Genomic DNA, 23,773 nt, shown 5'->3' on the forward strand with positions numbered 1-23,773 from the left:
CTGGAGCTTCATAAATGACTTGAATTTGCACTGAAGAATAATATTTCATTTTCCAGACTGATCATCACTGTTTCCTACGGAGAGGAATTCGTTCCAAATGGAAAAGCAGCCACTACAGTGAAAAAACATGAAATGCACATACACACATGACATTACTGTTCCACAGTGAGATACTGAAGCGAGCCAAAATGAAAAACAAACCCTTTATTACACTGTTTTCACTCCACTTGACCTCTTTACTGAAAAACAACACATGCAGAATCGCAGTTTAAACAAGAAGCGCTGAATTCATGTCAGAACAGAATACAATCCACTTTAAATGTAATGAAGGCACAACTATATTGAGTGTGTTTACATGCTCTTAATAATTTGATAACTGCAGAAAATCAGATTTTGTCAGTAATCCGATCAACACGTTTACTTGCACTTCAGTAATCAGATAATGGGGAAACTCTGGGTCTACATGAGTCAGACAATAATTCTGCCTTAAAACCAGCCAATAAACTCACAGAAGACGACGTGACATAAACATAATGTAAAACTCCAAATTCATGACGTGTTTTTTGAAAACATTGCACCACTTCAGCTGAAAATATGAACATACATCATCATCTAGAAGATGAACGATATTTAAATCCTTTATTTTGTGTTTGGTTTCAATGCCGCTCCAACAGTGTTTAGCTGTGTCTCACAACGTCTTTCGCCTGATCTCTCGCAGACTGAGAAATCTGAAAGAAATCAGATTAAGACTTTACAGCACAGAGAAATCTGATTACTGAGCTAAAATCCAGCCTCTTAATCAGATTTCTTGATCTCAGTATGCTGTTTACATGACCATTTTAATAATCAGATAACTGCAGAAATCTGATTGTTATCGGATTATTGAGTGCATGTATACGCAGTCACTGCTTTCCACTGTGCAGTCTGATGGATTTTTTTAGTTTTCATTCTGGCAGTTTCTGGAGTTTGATTTGTTCATCTCTTCTTAAACTCTCCTTTTAAGGCTCTTCATAAAACATGATCCTCATTTGTTTCATAGCAAAACGCTCTGTAATCTTCATCACTACTTTCAAAAACCGCTGCAGCAGCTTCAACAGCTGTAAATTCTCTGATGCCGTTTCACGCAAGTCTCCGATGTGGACAGAATGAAGAATGAAGGGTTTCCGGCGTGATGGTCAGTCCTTAGTGATTTTCTGAGTGTCCATTGGCCAGTTTCACATAGAATGTAGATGGACACACCAATCCACCAGTTCTACACAGTGAGAGGCAGATGACGTGTATCTCAGCCCCTCTTCATAGGCTCATAACTCCGGATGTGAGTCTCGTAGGATTTTGTGATAAGATGGAATGGAAAGGGTGACTACGGATTAAGGAAGTGTTTGAACTGGATTTCTGAGCTGGATCATCACAAAGATACACACACAGATATAGAAACAGAATTTGACGATCTAAAAAACTAGTGGGGGTTTTACTTTTCATTATAGCACGTATGCTACACATCCCCTGTGGAAGAGTGAGTAATGTTATGTGTAAAGTGGATTTCACTTATTTTACTGTTATGCTGACAATTAGTAAAATCAGTTTAATGTGCTGCACAGTGGAAAGCAGGATAGTCGTGCCTTCATTACATTTAAAGGCAACTTGTATTCGATTCTGACATGAAATCAGCATTTCACCTTCTAATGCAGAAGACAGTAATGTCTTATGTGCATTGTGTTTCACCTTTTTCCACTGTAGTGACTGATTTTCAATTCGGCACGAATTCCCTTCCGTAGTTTCAGAGAGCAGCAATGCTTTTGTCCATCAACTCACTATATAACTATTTATTAATTTAAAAGTCTATAATGGAAATAAAATTGATTTGATACATAAATGTCTCGGTGTGTGGCTTTAATTTTTAAGACAATCACATGCAAGCAACAGACTGCACAACAATAGTTTATAGTTTATAACGCAAACTCATTTGATTTTAAGCAACTAGTCACTTTATAATATCAGGCCACTTTGCCTAACAAATTAGATTCTATTAAACTACACATATAAATGTTGTTCAAGGTTTCTTTAGTAAAGAAGTGTTTCGATTTAGAGCCACAAGTTCTATATAGAACCCTTTCATGTTTAAGTGGTTCTTTGTATCATGAAATAGTTCTTCAAATTGATGGAGAATGTGTTGTATATGGTTCTATAGCACCAAAAGGTATTCTGCTACTGTTACAAGCTCGACATTGTAAACACTAGCGGAACCCTATTTGGTGCTATATAGAACCATATACAACACTGCACCTCCACTGTAAAGACTGTAATTATGTCTTCAACAAGCCATCTAACATCAACCCACTCTGAATGACTTTGTTTACGTATTTTGTTCAGTAAACATTATAATATGTATTGCCTATATTGGCCGGTCTGAATCAAGTGGGAACAAAAACAAAAAACGAGTTTTGCAGTGCAAGCATGAGCGTGATTCCTTATCCCACCCGTATTTGGGAAATTCCACCCTCTGGCAGCTACGATTGGCTAGTAGCGTCCCACCGCCTGCAGTCGGATTGGCCAGAAGACCAGACTGACGAGCCGTTTCGCCACTCTTGACCCCGCCCCTATTGCCTGAGGCTATTAAACCTTCTAGACTGGCGGGAAGGGCTTGTGACGTACGAGCTACTAGCCAATCTTAACACAGCGGGGGCGCGGCTTTTCCCGAATACGGGCGGGAATTATAGGCAGAGGGCTGAGCGCAGTTGCGCGCGCGCTACCGAACTTGCTTTTCGCGGGTTTGCCGGTGGGCGGGATTCTTGAGGAGGCCGAAAAAGCTAGCTAGGTTAGCCAGAACAGAAGTTTGAAGTTCTCTTAGGAGAAATGATAAAAAATATAATTGTTTTTCCCAACATACGTAATTTAAAGATTATAAGTATTATCGGCGATCGGCTTTGAGGGTTTTGTTGTTTTTTTCGGTGTTTCTGGCGGCACCCGGTGCTAACGATATTATTGCCGCCGGTGGCTTTTTTGAAAATCGTCGGTTGCTAAACTAACGCTGAGGTAATGTTAAGCCAACGCTAGCGCGTGTTCCGTCGGTCTGTAACTAAGAATTTTGTCACTCCGACTCGGATTCACACCTGCACCAGCACCGCTTGAGCTTACTTTCATCAAAAATATTCAGTCCCGCTTTGTTTAACAGCGGAAACCGAGTGAAACGGGCAGAGAAGATACCTGCTAACCAGCTAACGTTAACTACCTCCTTTTCCGGCTTTAATTTATATAGAGTTACACCGTTTTTCGTGTCTTTTTTGACCGTTTTATTAAAATTTCCCCCACCGGACCGGACCGAGCACTTATGGCAGGTTCGATGCTGCACTATTCCGGATCTTGGAAGCTAACCAAATCTCCGATGTGTTGATGTTTCTGGTGCCCGGCTGAGTGAGTGAGCGAGTGGAGAGCCGAAGCCGGTGCCGCTTTGTTCGGGGCAGAAGCTTTCGGCTGCGCGTTTGTTGGACCCTTTCGGAACCGTGTTTGGAGGCTGTGTGTCCGGGGATGGCGCCTCAGAAGCACGGCTCTGATCACCACGGAGCCGGGTGCAGATCAGGCAGTGGTAAAGCCGCAGGAAACCACACGAACTCCGGCCTCATGAACGCGGCTAAGAGACCCAAACTGGAGCAGATTCAAGCCGACCATGAGCTTTTCTTGCAGGCTTTTGAAAGTAAGCTTTCATGTGTATCCTGTGGGTAGGAACCGAACCCGGAAATTATGTCTGTATTACCTTAGGGTTACACTGAAGTTAGCGTTTTATTCAGGTTCTTTTTTTCGAATTTCCCGTTCCACCTTAAATGGCGCAGCAGTTCCATTCTTCCCCTCGTTACGTCCTGTAACTGCTGCGCCATTTAAGGTGGAACGGGAAATTCGAATAAGGAGCTTTAGTCTTGTGGTTTGGAAGATGAGAACAGCACTGCACATTTCAGCATTTCAGCCATCTGCTCGAACATTTTCACCTTTCTTTACTCTGAAATAAGCACTTTAAAGTCACCTTTGTCTAGCATAGAAGACGACCTTTTGCATAAACTTCTCCTGGACACATTTCCTGACCACTGATATGCATAAAGATAACATGTTTTAGGAGTATATAATGACACTTGTGATAATGGTTATGTTATTGGCTTAATTCTTGGTCGTACAGACGGAAAGAGACACGTGTATCAAACCCAAGACACGTGCTTTCCGTGTCCTATGTGCCCTTCTGTAGACATGGGCGATATAAAATTGTAAGACCACAATGCTTCAGGAAGTGTTTTTACTATACACGGTGTCACCATATTTATTTGTCCTGACATCTGATAATAAGATAATTTAGTGCCAAATATTTAACGTAAATCATTGTGTTCACAGTTTTTGTACTGTATACTATAGTATTTTTAAAATGCGTTTCTCTGTTCCAGCTGATCAGATGACTGAAAAAATATTATAACATATATTATGTTTGTCATATCGCCCACCTTTATCAAAAACGGAATCCAACCATTTGTCTTCATTTTACATAATGAGCTGCACTATATTCAGTTAAACTGCTAATTGTTAAAGGTATGCTAAAATTGGAATTCACACAACTTGATGTGGTTCTTTGTGATCCACGATGTGTCACAATATTTATTTTTCGTGACATCTGATCATTTAGAACAGACAGAAATAGTGCCATCTTTTAAAAATGATATCAAAAACTGCAATACCAGTTACTTGTGTTTAACATTTCACCAACTGAGCTGCAATAAATCCAGTTAAGCGGGACAAATTTTGCTCTCTTTGTAATCAAACGTGCAGTTGCTGAGTGTTTTTAAGTACTTACGATATCCATATCAACGATAAGCTTAGAAAAGCATGTTGTAGATGTAATTTATGACAATATCAAAAAATATCATATTGCCCTGCTCTAAACTTTAATCATCCAGTTGACTTGCTCTCCTCTATAAAACTACCTTCATATCACAATCTGTGGCAGAAGCTGCTTGTGTTTTATCATGTTTGTGTATAAACTTTCATTTCCTTTCATACCTTTACTTACTATAACTCACATTGACCACAAAGTAAGGCTGGATTATATGACAATAGTTGTCATTATCATGATCAGTTATATCACAATATGCCTTTCTGAGTATCGTCAGTGCTTCTAGAACATTTATAACAACTGCATGTTTAATTAAAGAGCATAATTAATCATGTTCAACCAGATATGGAGCAGCACCCTGTTTAAAATGTTACGTAATCATTTACATTTAAATATGATTAGTGGCAGTAGTTTTTGAAAATGTGGCAATTTTTTTGCTTGTTTCCAATTAACAGATGTCAGAAAAAATTAAATATGGTATCGGAAAAATTCTCAAAGTGTTGTGATATGATGCATCACAAAGTAGAGCTGGGCGATTAATTGAATTTCATTTTCAGTCACAATTTTTGCTTCTGACAATAATGAAAACAAAACCATTGAAAACTATTATTTTGTGCCTTGTTTTGTTTCACAATGATGTTCTCGTTTTGTCTTGTGTTATAAATCTAAGTAAAAACTAAGTTAAATAATCAACATCTCTGTATTGGCCAAAATAATTGTGATTTAGATTTTTGCCCTAATCAGGCAGCTTTTGTTTTTAAACATCAGCCAACTAGAGCCTAACATGAACATTTTGTGACTGAGACTGATGGTAAAGGGCTAAAAATTCTGATAACTTGAAGTACAAGATGATTTAGTTTAGTGTTTAGGTTTTAGATAATGTTAAATCCCAGTTCTTTTGCTTGAATTGTGTTTTACTGACTGATATGGTTGTCATGTCTGTTGGCAGGTCTCTTAAACCTAGATAAACAGCAGTTCCTTACAGTTTTAAATAATATATTGATACCTGGGGGCAGGGCGACTCAGAATTCTTCAGTTTCCTTTATATGCCACCTATTTTTATTCAGTTTTTTGGTTGTTTTCATATGTTTATGTATTTACATGAGTAACTTCTGCAGCTGTTTCAGAATCCTTCCTTACTGGTGATACTGGTTGGCAAGTTTGAATCCCAGCAGTCTAACCAGAAAATTGTACTGCTACTGATAAGTGTGATGTCAATATTGGATGTATATAATAGGATGATCACCCGGTCCCTGTCAGGCACATAGATGAAAAGATGTTTGGCGAAATGTAACTTGGTGATATCATGAAGTGATGATGCAGGTTACTGTGTTGTGTTCCAAAAAAAAAAACCAAAGTATTGTCACCTCTGCACAGCCTACAGAACCCTTTCAGTTCTCTAAACTGCATTGTGTCCTCTGTTTGCAGAACCGACTCAAATATATCGATTCCTTCGGACGAGGAACCTCATGGCGGTAAGTACATCATGAAGGAGCGATGTGTCGTTGTTTATTATGAAACTAACAATCATCAGAGAGGTTACAAGCTGTGCTTCCTTAAACAGACTTTACTTTTTATTTCTTATTTTTATGTCCAGCCTATTTTCCTGCATAGAACCCTCACATACATGTCTCACCGGAACTCCAGAACCAATGGGAAAAGGTACTAGACTTTTGTTTTTGTGAATATACACTTCAAATAGCTAGCGCAAACACTATGAATGCTCTGTTTGAAGACTTCCAGTATGTCTTTGCATGCTGAATAACTGCATAATAGTGTAAGGACACTTTTGCACACTTTTTGAAGTGCACCGTGTTGCTTGTGGAGTGCAAACAGTGCAGTGTGTGTGTATGTATTGTCTTATACACCTAAAGATATACTAAACTTGCTTTTTGTACACTGTAATTGAAACATTATAATGTGATGAAAAGAGAGACTTGGCACCTGGATTGCCTTCAGTTATAAAATTTGCATATCTAGGCAAATCCACTCCAACTGACACAAGCTGTGTAGGGGCAGCCAAGATATGTGTTTGATTTTCTTCTATTACAAAACTACCCAAGAGGTTGTAAAAGCTCTTAACTGTATTAGTGAGTTGTTTTTTCTTTTATTCTGATTTAGAAAATGCTTTAATGTGGATGACCTGCTCTTCAAAGTGGAGCGAACAAAAATGGAGCAGGAGTCGCACAAGTAAGAAGATAACTGCTCATCTGGACTTGGTTCAGTTCTGTAGTGCTGGAAGAATGTATTAAATTTGTTGTAAATGTCTAAATTGTGCTTAGGGATGGATGATATGAGAATTTGTTACCACTGTTGTGATAAAATGAGTCACAATATGCTTTTCTGAGAATGTCAGTGATGCATCTTTTTGGTACTGATTCATTTTAAGTCATTTATCGTTGCAAATGTACTTGGTGTACCAGCACTGCTGTTTTGCTTATATATTTTTATATATTGTACCTTATTTGCAAGCCTGTGTATTGTGAAAGTATTCAAATATTGTGATGTTACATTTGTGCCATATTGCCCACTTTGAACCGTCTACTGCTTTGTTTGTTTTTTCTCCAGTTTGGCCTCCCACTTACAGCTCACTTTCACCGGATTTTTCCATAAAATTGGTAAGAGCTGTCTACCAAGCTTGCATTTTAACATTTTATTCCTTCTCTTTAGTTCATGCTGGACTCAATCATAAAGACATTGGCCCTCATTCACCAACATCTTCCTAAGCTGCTTCTTAAATGCGTTCTTGAGAAAGGTCCTTAAAAAAAAAAAAAGGCAACGTCAGATACATGATGTATTCTTAAAGTGCAGAACTGTTCTCACCTTTCAGAAAATTTCTTCTTAAGAACGGTTGGTGAATGGGGCCCAGTGATCTTTGGCGGTTGTACAGTGATTTTTATTTTATTTATTTTGTGCTGTACCATCAGATAAGAATTCACAGAACTCAGAGAATGAAGAAAACTCTGTGTCTTTGGAGGTGCTACTCATCAAAGTCTGTCATAAGAAACGGAAGGTAAAAAGCATTGATTTTAGTGCTTTTATTCATGTTTGTTGGATATCATTTAAACACATCAGCTGGCCTTTTGACTGTGAATGTTACATGATGAATGGTATAGGTACAGTTCAAAATTACTCTACAGTTAAATATGTCAAGTTTCTAAGGTACCTTTTGTTACGATTGCTTGTGTTTTATAGTGTGGTGGAGTGTATTTGTGACTAAAGTTGAGTAGTGAATTTTTATCTCTGTAACCTTCCCCCCCCCATTTGATATTTTTGTGCCTTCTGCAGGATGTCAGTTGCCCTATTAAGCAAGTGCCTACAGGTAAGAAGCAGGTGCCTTTGAACCCGGACAGCAGCCAGATGAAGGTGGGCTCGTGCCCCACTATTGTTGTGTCCAGTCAGGAATTTGAGGCCAGTAACAGCCACATGGTGAAATCCTACTCACTGCTGTTCAGGGTCACCTGTCCCGGAGGGAGGGAAATCAACGGCCTGTCCAGCAGAGAGACCAGTAAGGACTTTGTCTTGTGATGCATCGTTATATAATGTTTCAGTATTTTGTTGAGGTTATTGTGGAGTATGTTGGGGGTTTCTGTGGTTCAGTGATTATTTAGCATGTTACTGTAAATGGGTTGAGGTTTTGGTTTGTAGCATTTGCATGTATGCAAATGAAATATTTTGTACATGTACTGAAAAGATACTGATATTAAATGATCACATTTATAAAAATTGCAAGCATGTAATAAATGCTCTTGCACTTTGCTCCCTCTTTGTTTCAATTTAACTCTAAGATTTATGCTTTTATCCTGCATGTTTATGAAGTGAAGGCTAATCATCTGAAAAATGCAGATTATTAACCATCACTTCATAAACATGTAGGATAAAAGCATAAATCTTAGGCTTAAATTGAAACAAAGAGGGAGCAAAGTGCAAGAGCCTTTATTGAATGCTTGCAATTTTTATAAATGTGATAATTCTAACAGTTCTATGGCAATGACCTGCTAGGTTATGAACTGGCTGGTAGAAATTGTGAAGAAAACAAAAAAACCGCACAGAAAATATTTTTGTTTTTCAGATGTTATCGAAGAGGTTCCCAGCAGGAAGAAACGCTACTCCTCCCATCGGGATGATGGTGAGACAACGTTTGTGGCCCAGATGACAGTGTTTGATAAGAACAGGTACTACACTACTACATAGTTCATCTTTAAGACTTTAATTTCTGCATGTTTTAAGTAACTGTTTATTAATTTCTATATCAGGCGTCTGCAGCTGCTGGACGGTGAATATGAAGTATCTATGCAGGAGATGGAAGAGTGTCCTATTGGCAAAAAGAGAGCCACATGGGAAACTATTTTGGATGGAAAGGTTTGTGGAAATGTTTGTGTACATATGCATGTCTGGTGATGAGTTGCACTGAGTTTATGTGACTCATTTTAGTCTCAAAAATCATGATGTTAACCGTACATGTGTAGCTGTGTTTACTGAAATCTAGAAGAGAGATTACACCTGAAACTCTCAGGCACTGTTCAGACGAGATTTATTTTGTTTACCCTAAACATCTGTCTTGCGGTCTGTAGTGTAGCGTAAATGTGACTTTGCGTTGTCATCACTTTGGGAATTGGCAGCCAAGACTAATCACATATAAAATGTAACTTTTTCTGTAAATTTTATGTTTTATTGTTCAAGGAAAAGTTTAGTATATATTGGCTCGATTGTAGCCACAGAGAACAGAGGTAAATGCTTTTTCGAGCGCCTCCAAACTCTTTTCCACAAAATATAATAGTTGTTACCGACATTCACACGGGAGGAATGTCACCTGGAATTATTTCAACAGCTTGTTTTTTAGAAAATAAAAGGCATCTTTACTGATGGCAGGAATACGCAGGCTGTAAAAATGAGTGTATTTGAACATGACTAAAATCAGAGAGATGCTGTTTAAAAAGCCATTAATATTAATAATCCATAACCGTGATGATGATAATAATTTATTGAAGCAGAATGCACAGTATCAGCACCACCTAATCTTTCAAACACAAAGGTGTTAAAGTTTTAATGATGTAGCAAGAAAATTGTATTGAAATTTATCTCTCCCACCACTGATAACTGATGCTAAATAAAATTTTAGTGTGACATATTTCTTGCATTTGCAATATCATGGTCATGGGGATTTTCTTTTAATTGTCCTCAGCGTCTTTTGTTTCAGTGGGTCCCTCCGTTCGACACCTTCTCTCACGGCCCAACTCTGCAGTTCACCCTGCGCTGGACAGGTGATACGAGTGAGCGCACTACAGCGCCTGTAGCCAGACCACTTGCTACGCGTAACTCTGATACCAGCGGTGGAGAAAGCCACAGGCCCAGCGCCCCGAAACCTCCTCAGACAGTAGGTACGTTCTGCTCTGTTGATTCGACTGGGTAAGTTTTTGCTAGTGATGGGCAGCTTGGATGGTTTTACTGTTTAAACATTTTTAAACAGAAAAAGAAGGTGCCACACATTTATTAGGTATGTGAACATACCAACAAGGAAATATTTTATGAATGAAAAAAGAAGGCATGGACAATTTAACATTTGTATATTTTGTGTGGCCAAGACTTTGATAAACTGTTAAGAACGATTTCAAAAATAACCTATACAAATAGCTGATATCCTAAATTCAGAACTGGGTATCTAAATATATCAGACATCAAAAAGCTAGGATAAAAACAGACGGCTAGTTTAGAAATGCAAAAGTACATCTGTACTATCATTTTACTTGAGATGTAAAAGCTTGTCTAAAAATGTAGAATTACAGTGCACAAGTTATTTATTGATTGAATTGCAAGCCACACATGCTTCCTTCAGGTACCTGGTTAAGTAAAGTTGTCTGATTGGACATGAATAAATTTATTTGGATATTCATTAATTGAATGTCTTTTTACTAGCGTAACGTATCGTTGGTGATCATGGCAATAAAATTATTTTTAAAGATGATATGCAATATGCCTCACGATATTTAGTTTTACTGAGATTTAGTAAGTTGGAACAGACAAAATAGAACCTGCAGTGGTGCTTTTTAAAATATGCAAAAATAGTAATAATTAAATCCACAACCATGGTGTTTTTACTCAGTCTTGCGAACTTCACTGCATAATCAGACTAATTATGCTCACATTGTAATGTAGCATAGTTAAGAGTTTAAGTACTGGCGATATCCACGATGTGCTCAGAAAAGCGTATTGTGACACATTATTGTGGTAAGGTATTGTCATATTGCCCATAGTGTAATGTTAAATAAATGACTGACAGTAGGAAGGTTTCTTCTTTAGTGTTATATACATGTGCTATGCTGATGTGTCTGCTGTTTTTCAGCTGTTAAAGATCCAGTTAGCACAGACTTGCCGGTGCGGAGGGAGCAGGTCCATGTTGAGCCTCGACAGAAACTACGTGTTTATTATCAGGTAACATTTTTTTCAGACTATGACCTGTCTGACCTGTGTGGGTGCTCTGTTCTGTCTGAGATTTCAGCTCCAGGAATATCAGAGGAGCTCAGAGCTTCCTGTAATTCTGCATTGAGGTCATCTGTGCTGTTTTTGGCTATGGATAGTCAGCATAGTGGCTGTGTGTGAGCCACCTTCCTGAGAGGCTACTCTGACATTTAGCACTGACCTTTTCTTCAGGGTTTAAGTGTCGTGCTGACAACTGCTTCTCTGTTTCTGCTTTCTGACTAGTTCTTGTACAACAATAACACACGGCAGCAGACGGAGGCGAGAGACGACCTGCACTGCCCCTGGTGCACGCTGAACTGCCGGAAACTCTACAGCCTCCTCAAACACCTCAAGCTCTCCCACAGCCGCTTCATCTTCAACTATGTGGTGAGCAAAATAAACTTGCCAGTGCTTTCTAGGCACGCTCACTCGTTCATCCAGGGCGATGGACATACTGTTTAAAAGATTTAGATTCAGTGGTTTTAAGAGTATAAGACCAGTTTTGTTGCAGACACGATAAAAAAAAATCAGTTTACAACTTAAAAGGTTTCAGATAATTACTAGGAAATGAATGTAGCTGTAGGCCTAGATGATAAATGATGCCAAGAATTAAATTAACATTCAGAATGCCAGAATATCTTGCGTTTTCTAAGATATTATTGAATAAAGTAACAAATTACAAGTAATTCTGAAACTAATTATCAGTCAACAGTGAACATACAGTAGTTTTACAGATCAGATATATCACTGTTGTACAGTGATAGTGTGTCTCCAAAATGGCAACTTTAGACGGTTAGGAAAAAACCTAAAAAACTCAGTGGAACCAGAATTATTTCCAAGCCATTTCTTTCGTTTCATTCCTTATGAAATTTACACACAGTGTAAAGGGCAACAGGCCCTTCAAATGTATGTAACTAAAAAAACAAAAAAACAAAAATGGAGATACGAGGTTTTGTTCCAAACAACAGCAGTTTCTTTTTTTATATATATATATATATATATATACACACTCAATTTATGAGGAATGCTTCGTAATTTCTAGACCATTGTGCATTTTATCAGCTCCACTTGCCTCTTTGTAGTTCTACAATTATAGACTGTAGTCCGACTGTTTCTCTGATATTTTGTTAGCCCCCTTTCATCCTGTTCTTCGATGGTCTGGACCCCACAGGACCCTCACAGAGCAGGTACTATTTGGGTGGTGGATCATTCTCAGCACTGCGGTAACACTGATGGTGGTGGTGGTGTGTTAGTGTGTTGTGCTGGTCAGAGTGGATCAGACTCAGCAGTTCTGCTGGAGTTTTGAAACACCTTTGTCGTTGCTGGACTGAAAACCAAAAACATCCAGCTGGCAGCATCCTGTGGGCACTGATGAAGGACCAGAGGATGACCAACACAAACTGTGCAGCAGCAGATGAGCTATTGTAGATGTAAAATCTATAAGGTGGACTGACAAGGTAGGATTGACCCTCCACCCAAATAATACCTGCTCTGAGGGGGTCCTGACCACTGAAGAACAGGGTAAGAAACTATGCAGAGAAGCAGATGGACTACAGTCTCTAAATGTAGAATTACAAAGTGCAACTATATGAACAGTGGAGCTGATTAAATGGAGGATGAGTGTAGAAACAAGGAGCTGTTACTAATAGTGTGCTCAGTGAATGTATGTACTATCATGGCTTATGGTAAATCTTCTTTTTCATTAAGGAAATGTTAATTTCTTGCTTATGTTTCTCCTGATCCTGCTGGGCAGCCTCACCCCAAAGGAGCCAGGATTGATGTATCTGTGAATGAGTGCTACGATGGCTCGTATGTGGGGAATCCTCAGGACATCCACTGCCAGCCTGGCTTTGCCTTCAGCCGTAACGGCCCAGTTAAAAGAACCTCCGTTACGCACATTCTCGTCTGCAGGTCGGTCCCGCTGTGCTTATTTTTCTATTAGCACAGTGGTTCTCAAAATTCTTAGTCCTGTACACACTCTCGCATTAAACCATCTGCTGAGTGCCCCATCTTACTCCTTGCACACACACACACACACAGTGCCTTAATGCAGACATTTAGCCTTGTAAAATCAATCCACCTAAACATATAAAATGTTTACAATGCAGTGGCACGAACACACCAGATATACTGAATACAGGATGAATAAAGTGTTAACATTAGGCCTGTATTATGTATGTAGTTCACTCTGAAGTAAACTATAAACATTGTCACATTGCCTACCTCTTATGATAAACGACTATCATTAGTTTCTTCTGAGCCTGACATGCAGAAGAATGTCTTCTCCCACACAGTCTTTTACACAAATATTAGTAAAGAAAGGACAAAATACCCAACTGATTATAGGCCACATTTGCCAAGTGCTGGGTGGCATAAATATTGCAGACTCATTGCACATGCCATACACACTATGTTTAAAAGTACACAAAACTATCCAGAAATGAAGACTAAAGTAAGTGAAAATGTCATGGAAAAAATTCTATACCCCCAACATTACTGGGGCTCCTCGTATACCAGTTTAGGAAACACTGTTAGTTAGTGCCCAGTCCTGAAAATGATCGGTGCAGTTTTTTTTACTAATCTAAACTTGTTAATTGTCAAGTCCTTTAAGGAATAGATTGACCAATTTTCCAAATGTTGGCAATAAACCAAGGCATTTAGTGTCTGCAGTTTGCTTCTTTAGTTTTAGCATCTGAGCTACAAGGCTAATATAGCTAACAAGCAATGGAAGCTTATACCTCACCAATTACCATGGTGCTAACTGCATACTTAAATCATCACACACCTCCTTATCAAGTTGTTTAATCATCTTAAGCTTTCCTTTGTTTACAACATTCTGTTGTCTGTAAACATACAAAAGGAAGTTGCATAGCTGGAAAAGAGTATATCAGCCATCTTGAAGCATGAATTTAATCACAGAAATGTGCAGAGTGGGATCTTAACTGGGATTCAGTGAGTTGGCTTGTGGGCCTATTAGTGTGTAGGTGGATGCTTTTCTTAAAACTGTACAGAATTGAAGTAAGGCCATGCTGTTTTCTGGGTTCATCCTTCCATATCAGCTGATGTAGTGGTACTGGAGCCTGATGTTCAGTTCAGTGTTTCTGCTTCCAGTGCATTGCTGAGAGTTTGTGGTGTCTGTGATGGTGTCTCTCTCTAGGCCAAAGCGCCCGAAGCCCAGCCTGTCCGAGTTTTTGGAGTCAGAGGAGGGTCAGCTGGAGCAGCAGCGGACGTACGTCAGCGGACACAACCGCCTGTACTTCCACAGCGACAGCTGCATGCCCCTTCGACCGCAGGAGATGGATGTGGACAGCGAGGACGAGAGGGACCCTGAGTGGCTTCGGGAAAAGACCACCATGGTGAGGTCTTACTCAAGGGATTTTTCAGTGTATTGGCCACGTCAACCTTGAGGCTACACTCATTGGCCAGTTTATCAGAAACACTTCTTATGAGTGCACTTTGTTGGTTTAGAGTTACAAACTGTAGTCCAGGAGTGTCCAAACATTTTTCAAAGAGGGCCACATCATACCATGTCAAAATACCTGAAGGCCAAAATATTATTCACAAATGATTCAAAATATTTGGTTTTCAAAATATCAGTGAATAGAATTTGTGCTTTCTGTGAGCTACCGTGTTCTTTCACTGCATAAAAGATGCAGTGCTTTGTTTATTGATGCTCAGAGCCATTTGGCTCTGTAAGCAAATACAACCAATATCTAAATTGTTAATGAATAACAAGAAAACACGTATAATGCATTTAACTATATTCCTATTCAAGTGTTTACCTGTTCAGAAATATAATTTGTTAGACAAAGTAAACAAACATCTTTTCATTTTTCAGTTTTGTTTATCAAATATCAAATAAATGCAGCAGCTGCCATCAGAAATCACTATACTAAACTAGTAGAGCAGATTAAACCGCATAAACAGCCGTTATTACCTTAAATGCTGAATCTGTTCTGATAAGAAGTCGGTTGTTTGGGACTCACGGAGCTGCAGCTGCTTTAGTTTCTCTCCTGAATATTTACTGTAATCTTCATGCTGTTTCATGTCTGTTGATATTAAATTCGTTTGAAAAAGTCTTTTGAAGTATGAGGCTCAATGGATCAAAGTGTTCAAATTTACATCAAAATCTGCGGCTCTCTGTGTTGATTTGAGCTTCATGGTTGCAGTCTGGACTAAATGTGGTCAGTACATGAAGCTGTAGGTCAGTCAGAGAAGAAAGGCTCTTCGTTACCGCAGTGGCCACAGGGTTCGAGGATGGCTAACACAAACTGTATGTCAACAGGTGATCTACTATAGCAAGGAGCTACGAAAAAAGTGGCCAGTAAGTGTAGAATTTGATAGAGGTGGGCAGTATGGCAAAAATATATCACAAATACATCCACTTTTACAATACTGATCAGTAGATCAGTAGTACTACATTAAAAATACTATTAAAAGCTGTGAATTTTTATTCAATACTTGGCGCACAATCCAGTTAACCAGGGTTAATTTTGCTCTTTTTATGATGAAACATGCAGTCGGTCAGTGTTCCACATGTACCAATGATATACTCGATATGTTCAGAAATCATGCTGTATTGTGAAATAATTTACGATAATGATGATATATTGTCATGTTGCCCAGTTCTAGAATTGGAGTAGCTGGTATGTCATTGCTGGTCTTGTTGTTTTTGAATATATTGACTAGAAATGGTTCAAAGTCATTTGTTGTTGTTGTTGTTGTTGTTGTTATTGTTCATCAGAATCACACGAACAAGCAAACAACATATTGGACAGTTTTGACGTTTAGCTTGAGTCACTGAGAAATCTTTTTCCATGAAGTGAGTGTCTGGACTTGCGCAAATATTGGAACAGTTTGCAGCAGTTGTTGTTTTGTTTTCGTTTCCTCTCGTGCTGTCATTGTTTGAAATAACATGATTTGTCTCCTGTAGCAAATCGAGGAGTTCACAGATGTCAACGAAGGAGAGAAAGAGGTGATGAAACTGTGGAACCTTCATGTAATGAAACACGGGTGTGTATTTCTTTTCCTTCCACCTGATCTATCTAATCTATGGCTTAATATAATCAGTACACACAGTCTTTCTTCATACCTAGTCTGAGCGTAGGTCACCGTTACCTGACCTGTATCAATTTTTTTAAACCTCAGATCACTGAGGTAATTTGAGAAAGAAAATAATGTTTATCTTTATTTGTCTGCCTTAAGATACAGAAGTTGCTATTTTTATACTCATTACTGACCTGTTGCCAATTTACTTAGTTGTATGATGTTTCACCATTTTTCTTTTTTTTAAGCATTACACAACTTAACCAGTGTTTTGTCGCACCGGTTTCAACTTTTTTGACGTGTTGCTGCCATTGAATTCAGAATGTATAGATATTTTTAAAAATATACACTGCTCAAAAAAATAAAGGGAACACTTAAACAACACAATATAACTCCAAGTAAATCAAACTTCTGTGAAATCAAACTGTCCACTTAGGAAGGAACACTGATTAACAATCAATTTCACATGCTGTTGTGCAAATGGAATAGACAACAGGTGGAAATTATTGGCAATTAGCAAGACACACTCAATAAAGTGGTTCTGCAAGTGGGGACCACAGACCACCTTTCTGATTTCTGGCTGATGTTTTGGTCACTTTTGAATGTTGGTGGTGCTTTCACACTCGTGGTAGCATGAGACGGACTCTACAACCCACACAAGTGGCTCAGGTAGTGCAGCTCATCCAGGATGGCACATCAATGCGAGTTGTGGCAAGAAGGTTTGCTGTGTCTGTCAGCGTAGTGTCCAGAGGCTGGAGGCACTACCAGGAGACAGGCCAGTACACCAGGAGACATGGAGGAGGCTGTAGGAGGGCAACAACCCAGCAGCAGGACCACTACCTCCACCTTTGTGCAAGGAGGAACAGGAGGAGCACTGCCAGAGCCCTGCAAAATGACGTCCAGCAGGCCACAAATGTGCAGGTGTCTGCACAAATGGTTAGAAACAGACTCCATGAGGATGGTATGAGGGCCCGACATCCACAGGTGGGGGTTGTGCTCACAGCCCAACACCGTGCAGGACGCTTGGCATTTGCCAGAGAACACCAGGATTGGCAAATTCGCCTCTGGCGCCCTGTGCTCTTCACAGATGAAAGCAGGTTCACACTAAGCACATGTGACATACGTGACAGAGTCTGGAGATGCCGTGGAGAGCGATCTGCTGCCTGCAACATCCTTCAGCATGACCGGTTTGGCAGTGGGTCAATAATGGTGTGGGGTGGCATTTCTTTGGAGGGCCGCACAGCCCTCCATGTGCTCGCCAGAGGTAGCCTGACTGCCATTAGGTACTGAGATGAGATCCTCAGACCCCTTGTGAGACCATATGCTGGTGTGGTTGGCCCTGGGTTCCTCCTAATGCAGGACAATGCTAGACCTCATGTGGCTGGAGTGTGTCAGCAGTTCCTGCAAGATGAAGGCATTGAAGCTATGGACTGGCCCGCCCGTTCCCCAGACCTGAATCCGATTGAGCACATCTGGGACATCATGTCTCGCTCCATCCACCAATGCCACGTTGCACCACAGACACTCCAGGAGTTGGCGGATGCTTTAGTCCAGGTCTGGGAGGAGATCCCTCAGGAGACCATCTGCCACCTCATCAGGAGCATGCCCAGGTGTTGTAGGGAGGTCATACAGGCACGTGGAGGCCACACACAATACTGAGCCTCATTTTGACATGTTTTAAGGACATTACATCAAAGGTGGATCAGCCTGTAGTGTGTTTTTCCACTTTAATTTTGTGTGTGACTCCAAATCCCGGCCTCCATAATAAATTTGATTTCCATTGATGATTTTTGTGTGATTTTGTTGCCAGCACATTCAGCTTTGTAGAGAACAAAGTATTCAATGAGAATATTTCATTCATTCAGATCTAGGATGTGTTATTGGAGTGTTCCCTTTATTTTTTTGAGCAGTGTATAAAATTTCTCAGATTTCATGTTGTCTTGGTCCTATTTTTAATTAAATACAGGACTTAAATGATCTGCATATCATTGCATTCTGTTTTCAATTTACATTTTGCACAGTCCCAATATTTTTGGAAATAGGATTGTACAATCTCAGATGTGTGCGTTTATTACTTTTATTATTTTTGTCTTTGCTTTTTATAATTACTAAGGTAGTTTGAACAAGGATCTAATGTCTTTATCTTTTATTCTTTCTGCCTTCAGATTCATAGCTGACAATCAGATGAATCAGGCCTGCATGCTGTTTGTGGAGGAGTGTGGCTCCATTATCATGGAGAAAAACCTCTGCAGAAACTTTCTTCTCCACCTGGTCAGCATGCACGACTTTGGCCTGGTGAGCACTGTGACCATTGATAAGGCGATGGCTCTACTGAGGCAGGGTCAGCAGTGGACCGAGAACAACTGCAGTGCCAGCAACTCTCCTGGACAGGCTAGTAAAGTGGCAGAACCCGGGAAAGCACGAGCCTAAGGAACTTCACATGATTTCTGGAAGCATTCTCCTCAGGCACTGGGCCAAAGGGTGTCTCACACAGGAGGGGTGGTGGAGGGTTTTGTTGCGGGGTGATTTGCAGGAGGGATGGAGGGGGGGGGGGGGGGGGGAAGACTTTGAAGACGATGGCTTTTTTCCGTTGTCAGTGTGTCCAGGATGCCAGCTTATTGCTTTTTAACCTCAAATCAGTTGAATAATTGGAGCAGGAATCTGACGTTTTCCTCTGCACCCAAACGAGATGTTCAGGGTGATGTTGATGGACGTCTTCAGCAATCAGCTTCAAAAATAAATGTGCATTTGTCTTTGTGACCTCTGGCCTCTACCCTGAGATCTTGGTATTAACTATAGTTTTTGGTGACTGTTTCAAAAAGACTTTTGGAAAGATTTTTAATATATTTTAAATAGCATGGTGGAAAAATGGGGATTCCTCTGTGGCTTTTACTGAATTTTTTTCTGAGGTTTTGTAATCATTCTCTCTAATGGTGGTGCATTAGCTTGTCAATATTTCTGAAACTGTATGGAGAGTACAGGTATCTGGCTGAACATTTGGAGACCAGTCCTGAAGGGCCAGAGCAGCTTCCCTGCTTTAGTACTTCTGATTCAGCTAATTACAGTAAGTCTTAACCCAGTGTCTCATTTTCTGCATCTGTGGTCTACGGTCGATTACCACAGGCTACAGTTTCAGTGCGTTTGCCAGAAGCTGAAATGGGCAGGTGCTAAATTATGTCCAGTTAGGACGCATTTATGTGTTGTTGTAGAACATTCATCAGTTCATTGATAAGTCTAGTTCATTATGGTCACTGTGGATACCAGACAACGTTTAAGGAAAGTAATAATCAGAACCGCTTGATCCAGTGTTGTAAAGTTGGATAAAACTAGTAAGAACAGCTTTAATGAGATGCTCTGGTACCATTAAAGAGCAAGTGACTAGTTTGCTTCTATAAGTGAAATTGTAATGGCTGTAGATTTGATTTTGTGCTAGTCACGAATTTCATTGTGTTTTTGTGGAATTCAGCAACAGCCCTTTGGCTTTTACTACAATGGACTGTTGCGGCAATAAGATTTCCATTCTCACTTGCAGGAAAATGTAAGGGGAAAATGTTGTGCATATATTGTTATATGCATAACAAATATTTAGTTTTTCTCAGATTTAATGAGCTGGAACAGATCAGATGTAACCAGTAGAGCCGCATATAAAAAGCCAGTAATAATAATGATAATCCTACAACTGAGATGATTTGTATTCAGTGTTTTACAAACAATGAATTACAATTAAACAGGCATAACTGCTCACTTTCTAATTAAACATGTAGTAAGTGCTGATGATATGCTCAGAAAAGCACACTAACAAATCATGGTATCAATAAAATATGGTCATATCGCCCACCCCTACATGATACCTGAAGGCATTTTCAGACAATTTTTTTGGGCAAAATGTCAGTGAACCAGCTGAGTTTCAGGAATATGAAAATCGTTCAAATTTTGATCGGTGCGGAAGTGCTTACGATGCTCATGATACTGATATAGAGGTGGGCAATATCGCAATACTTAAGTTTTTTATGATGCGCGATGGATAGCGATGTTTATTTTCGGACATTTAATAAGTTATTAGACAAAGGAGAGCTGCATTTTAAAAAAACATGATCAAAAACTGAATCCAATTCATTTGTATTCACACAGTCCTAGTAAACAGGACTAATGAGACTCTTTGTAATTGAAAATGCAGTTGGGAAGTATCTTTGAGTACCAGTGATATGCTCAGAAAAGGATATTTTGACATACTTTATTACTATAATGATATAATCGAATATATTCATGTTCATATATAGTCATATAAGATGGTCTTGATGATGAATGCATCATCATATCGCCTGCCTGTAGGGAAACATGCTGAGTCTGTGATAATTCACCATATGCCCAGGTGCTGTTGAGAGTTGCATTAAGGGGTAGGAGGAAAGCAGCACTGTAGTCCTCCAGGCCTGGTGTGCTGAATAGATGACTGGAGCTGGATTCCTGTCAGTCCAGGGTGCTGAAAATGTGAGAGTGAATGTCTGCCAGGGTCTTAAACTGTTACACTGAAACCAGGTGATGCACAAACACAAGACACAAACACATACAGGGTATTGATCACGTACACTTGAGGAGAATCAGCCTCCTGAGCAGGGAGATGACCCTGCGCTCAATGTTTACACTTCTTTTCCCATGGATTCATGGACTTTGAGCAGGGTTCAGGCTTTTTATCACAAACCTTTTTGTAAGGACATCAGTGCAGGTTTAGGTCTGAAAGCACAGTTGTTGTTTTTAAAGAGTGGCAGCTGTTTGTTTGCCATTAATGGGCTGATTCTGCTCCACTTCTCTTTTTATTTGGTTTAAACTAGTAGTTTGAGGACGCAGCCCTTTCCTCTTTCTTGTCGGCAGTTTTATTTGCTGCTGTTCCATGCAGTTCTCTTCTGTCTCTAGCCTGAAACTGTCTGATGGGAGCTTTCTTTCTTCAGGTGTGTCTAAACACCCCAAGTCCTCTGATATGTACATAAGGGAAGAGAAAATGGCGCAAAGCATTTGTTAATCAATTAGTCTTATGGTGGAATTTACATACCAAAGGGAGCGACACTGTTCATGCTTGATCCTTAGTTCCCAAAGGCAGCGTGAGTGTTGGAGGAAGCAGAACTGCTTTCTGAATGCTTTGCTTTCGTTTGCTGGAGCGCCGTGGTGATGAAAATGCTGAGGGGGGGGGGGGCTGAGAGAGTTTTCTGATTTTTAAGACTGTCAAGTTGTGACTTTACCAGCTGAAATGCTTATCTATGCTTTCTATGCCTCAAAACGGAGACCAGCATCATTTGCACAAGATGTAGTTGGCCATAAGAAAGTTAAATGGATTTTAAGGAAGAAAAGAAAGAAAAATTCTTTGCCATGAATTGATAGTTGGCCAGCTTTGTTGAGGTTGGTGCTTTTGCTCTAAAGGAGTGATCTGAAAGTTGTTTTTTCTATTTAAAAATAAAGATTTTTTCCATTATTGATGTCATGTTGCTTGAAATCAGGAAAATGAACACTTTCACGTTGACACATTGGCATATTAAGTGCACTCTGAAGTGTTTACTAAACTTTTATTTATTTTGTTTCAAATGTTCACTTGCTTTCTTACAGGCGTCTCCAGAAGGCACAAACATAAATGAGGTAAAACACATTGAACCATCACAGTTTCATAAGTGTATCCATATGCGACTTTTCTCTCATGTAGAGCCCGACTGATATCAGCCGATATTAAGGTCCCTCAGATTATTATCTAAGAGAACTTGAAACAAGAGCAAATTATAACAAACCCAAAATGATACTAAGCTCCGCCCAATGTGACAATATTTGTATTATTTAATTAAGGAGTGATTAAACCTTATTTGACTGTTCTGTTTACAGCTTAGTTAAGTCTGGTTAATTTTTGACTATATTAAATTACAATCTGCCATCATGATCAATTATTGTAATTTCTAGCTTCTTAAAATCTGTATCAGTCACAAGTATCACTCGATCGGGCCCTGGTGGGGTGTAGCCTCACTTCAACAAGATCCTCTATGAAAAAGAAAAAGTAGCTTACACAGCAGTGCGTGATTCACGTACCTTTTTTGTCTGGATAATTATTATTTCTGCCTTATGATGTTCACAAGTTTCAAAATTCTCTTTGCATAGACAATTCTTTAAAAAAAAATAAAATAAAAAAACACCATTTGAAAATAAGCCAAAAAAACAAGCATATTTATACTGAAAAACAATTTTCTGGCTTTCTCTTGTTTTCATACTTATCAGCCACACGGTTGTAAATTGACCAGGGTTTTTAAAACCTTTGCATCCAACTGAATATCATCGCCATTTTTTATTTGAACTTCATTACAAATGGACAAACTAAGTTTTGCTAAGTAAAAATGTTTCTTCTATAAAATTGTATAGAAGTTTTCATACAACAGCAACAATATGAAACGCCCTGTGCACAGTATGTGTTGTCTAAGAAAACTCAAAACCTAAAACAGACCACAATGTGGATGTAGAGATTAACGTTCTCCTCCATGGGGCTGTAATTTCAGCCACAAGGCTCATAAAAAAAAAAAAAAAAAAAAGTTTTAAAAGGTTCCTAAAAACTGACGGGATTGTGTTAGCAGGATGGGGATGCCTTTACACTTGAAGCTCATTACAAAAAAACCCCTAAAAAAAACCTGCCTTTGATCTTTGCAGTCCTGCTCTGCTCTCACCTTGTTTCTTTTCTGTGGTAAAACCTGAGCAGCGAGCTCTGCAGCTCAGACCTGCTGAAACACACCTCTTCCTGACAAGACACTCAAACACCTCAGACTTGCTTCTCAAAGAGTCGTGCACAGTTTACAGTCGAAACACTGCGCTACTGAATATGTTAGCAGCTCTAACGTTATGAGGGAGCTTCACGAACGTTGAAAACTAAAAAGATTAAAAGGTTCCGACATCAGGATTAAACACGGCCAAAACAACAAAAATCTCATGACCCCAGATTCACACCAGACAGCTCACTTAAGTGTAGCAGCTGAGCGTTCGAGCCGCACTGCCTCCAACACTCTCCATCATGTATACTACGCTGCTTCTGTTGTAATTAAAGCAATTTTATAGTGATTTTGAAACTTCACAACACGGTTTGGGGAAAACAGATCATTGCAATTTTTATGGCTAATAATGCACCTGTAATTTAATTTGGGATTTTCTGTAAATTGAGATTCAGATTTTTAATATCTACTTTAAGGCCCCTGCATATGGTGTGTCAGACAGCCAGTAAGTTGTGGTTGTGATGTCACAACCCATGGAGGTTTGGTTGCCTACATGATCTACAAACAGCTTAGTTTCTGTGTTAAACTTAGGATGTTTTTGATGTCTGCTGTAAACTGTAGTTTTTTGAAAATTACACTCCTAAATCTTACTGCCTTTACAAACACACCTGCT

The 23,773-nt window shown here is 39.4% G+C and overlaps 1 protein-coding gene across 1 annotated transcript; it reads left to right on the plus strand.

The window, feature by feature from the left end:
- The first annotated feature begins 2,756 nt into the window (after positions 1–2,756).
- Positions 2,757–18,889, plus strand: suz12a (SUZ12 polycomb repressive complex 2 subunit a). Its single transcript, XM_017713754.2, has 16 exons — positions 2,757–3,691; positions 6,296–6,342; positions 6,465–6,529; positions 6,989–7,057; positions 7,436–7,485; positions 7,795–7,880; positions 8,156–8,375; positions 8,940–9,042; positions 9,124–9,229; positions 10,068–10,248; positions 11,211–11,299; positions 11,570–11,713; positions 13,080–13,237; positions 14,484–14,682; positions 16,260–16,339; positions 18,538–18,889. Exons 1-16 carry the CDS (start codon positions 3,526–3,528, stop codon positions 18,800–18,802), a joined length of 2,028 nt encoding a protein of 675 aa, XP_017569243.1. The 5' UTR covers positions 2,757–3,525; the 3' UTR covers positions 18,803–18,889.
- The last annotated feature ends 4,884 nt before the right edge of the window (positions 18,890–23,773 follow it).

The sequence above is a fragment of the Pygocentrus nattereri genome, chromosome 14 (genome assembly GCF_015220715.1).
Source record: "Pygocentrus nattereri isolate fPygNat1 chromosome 14, fPygNat1.pri, whole genome shotgun sequence".
Lineage (NCBI taxonomy): Eukaryota > Metazoa > Chordata > Actinopteri > Characiformes > Serrasalmidae > Pygocentrus > Pygocentrus nattereri.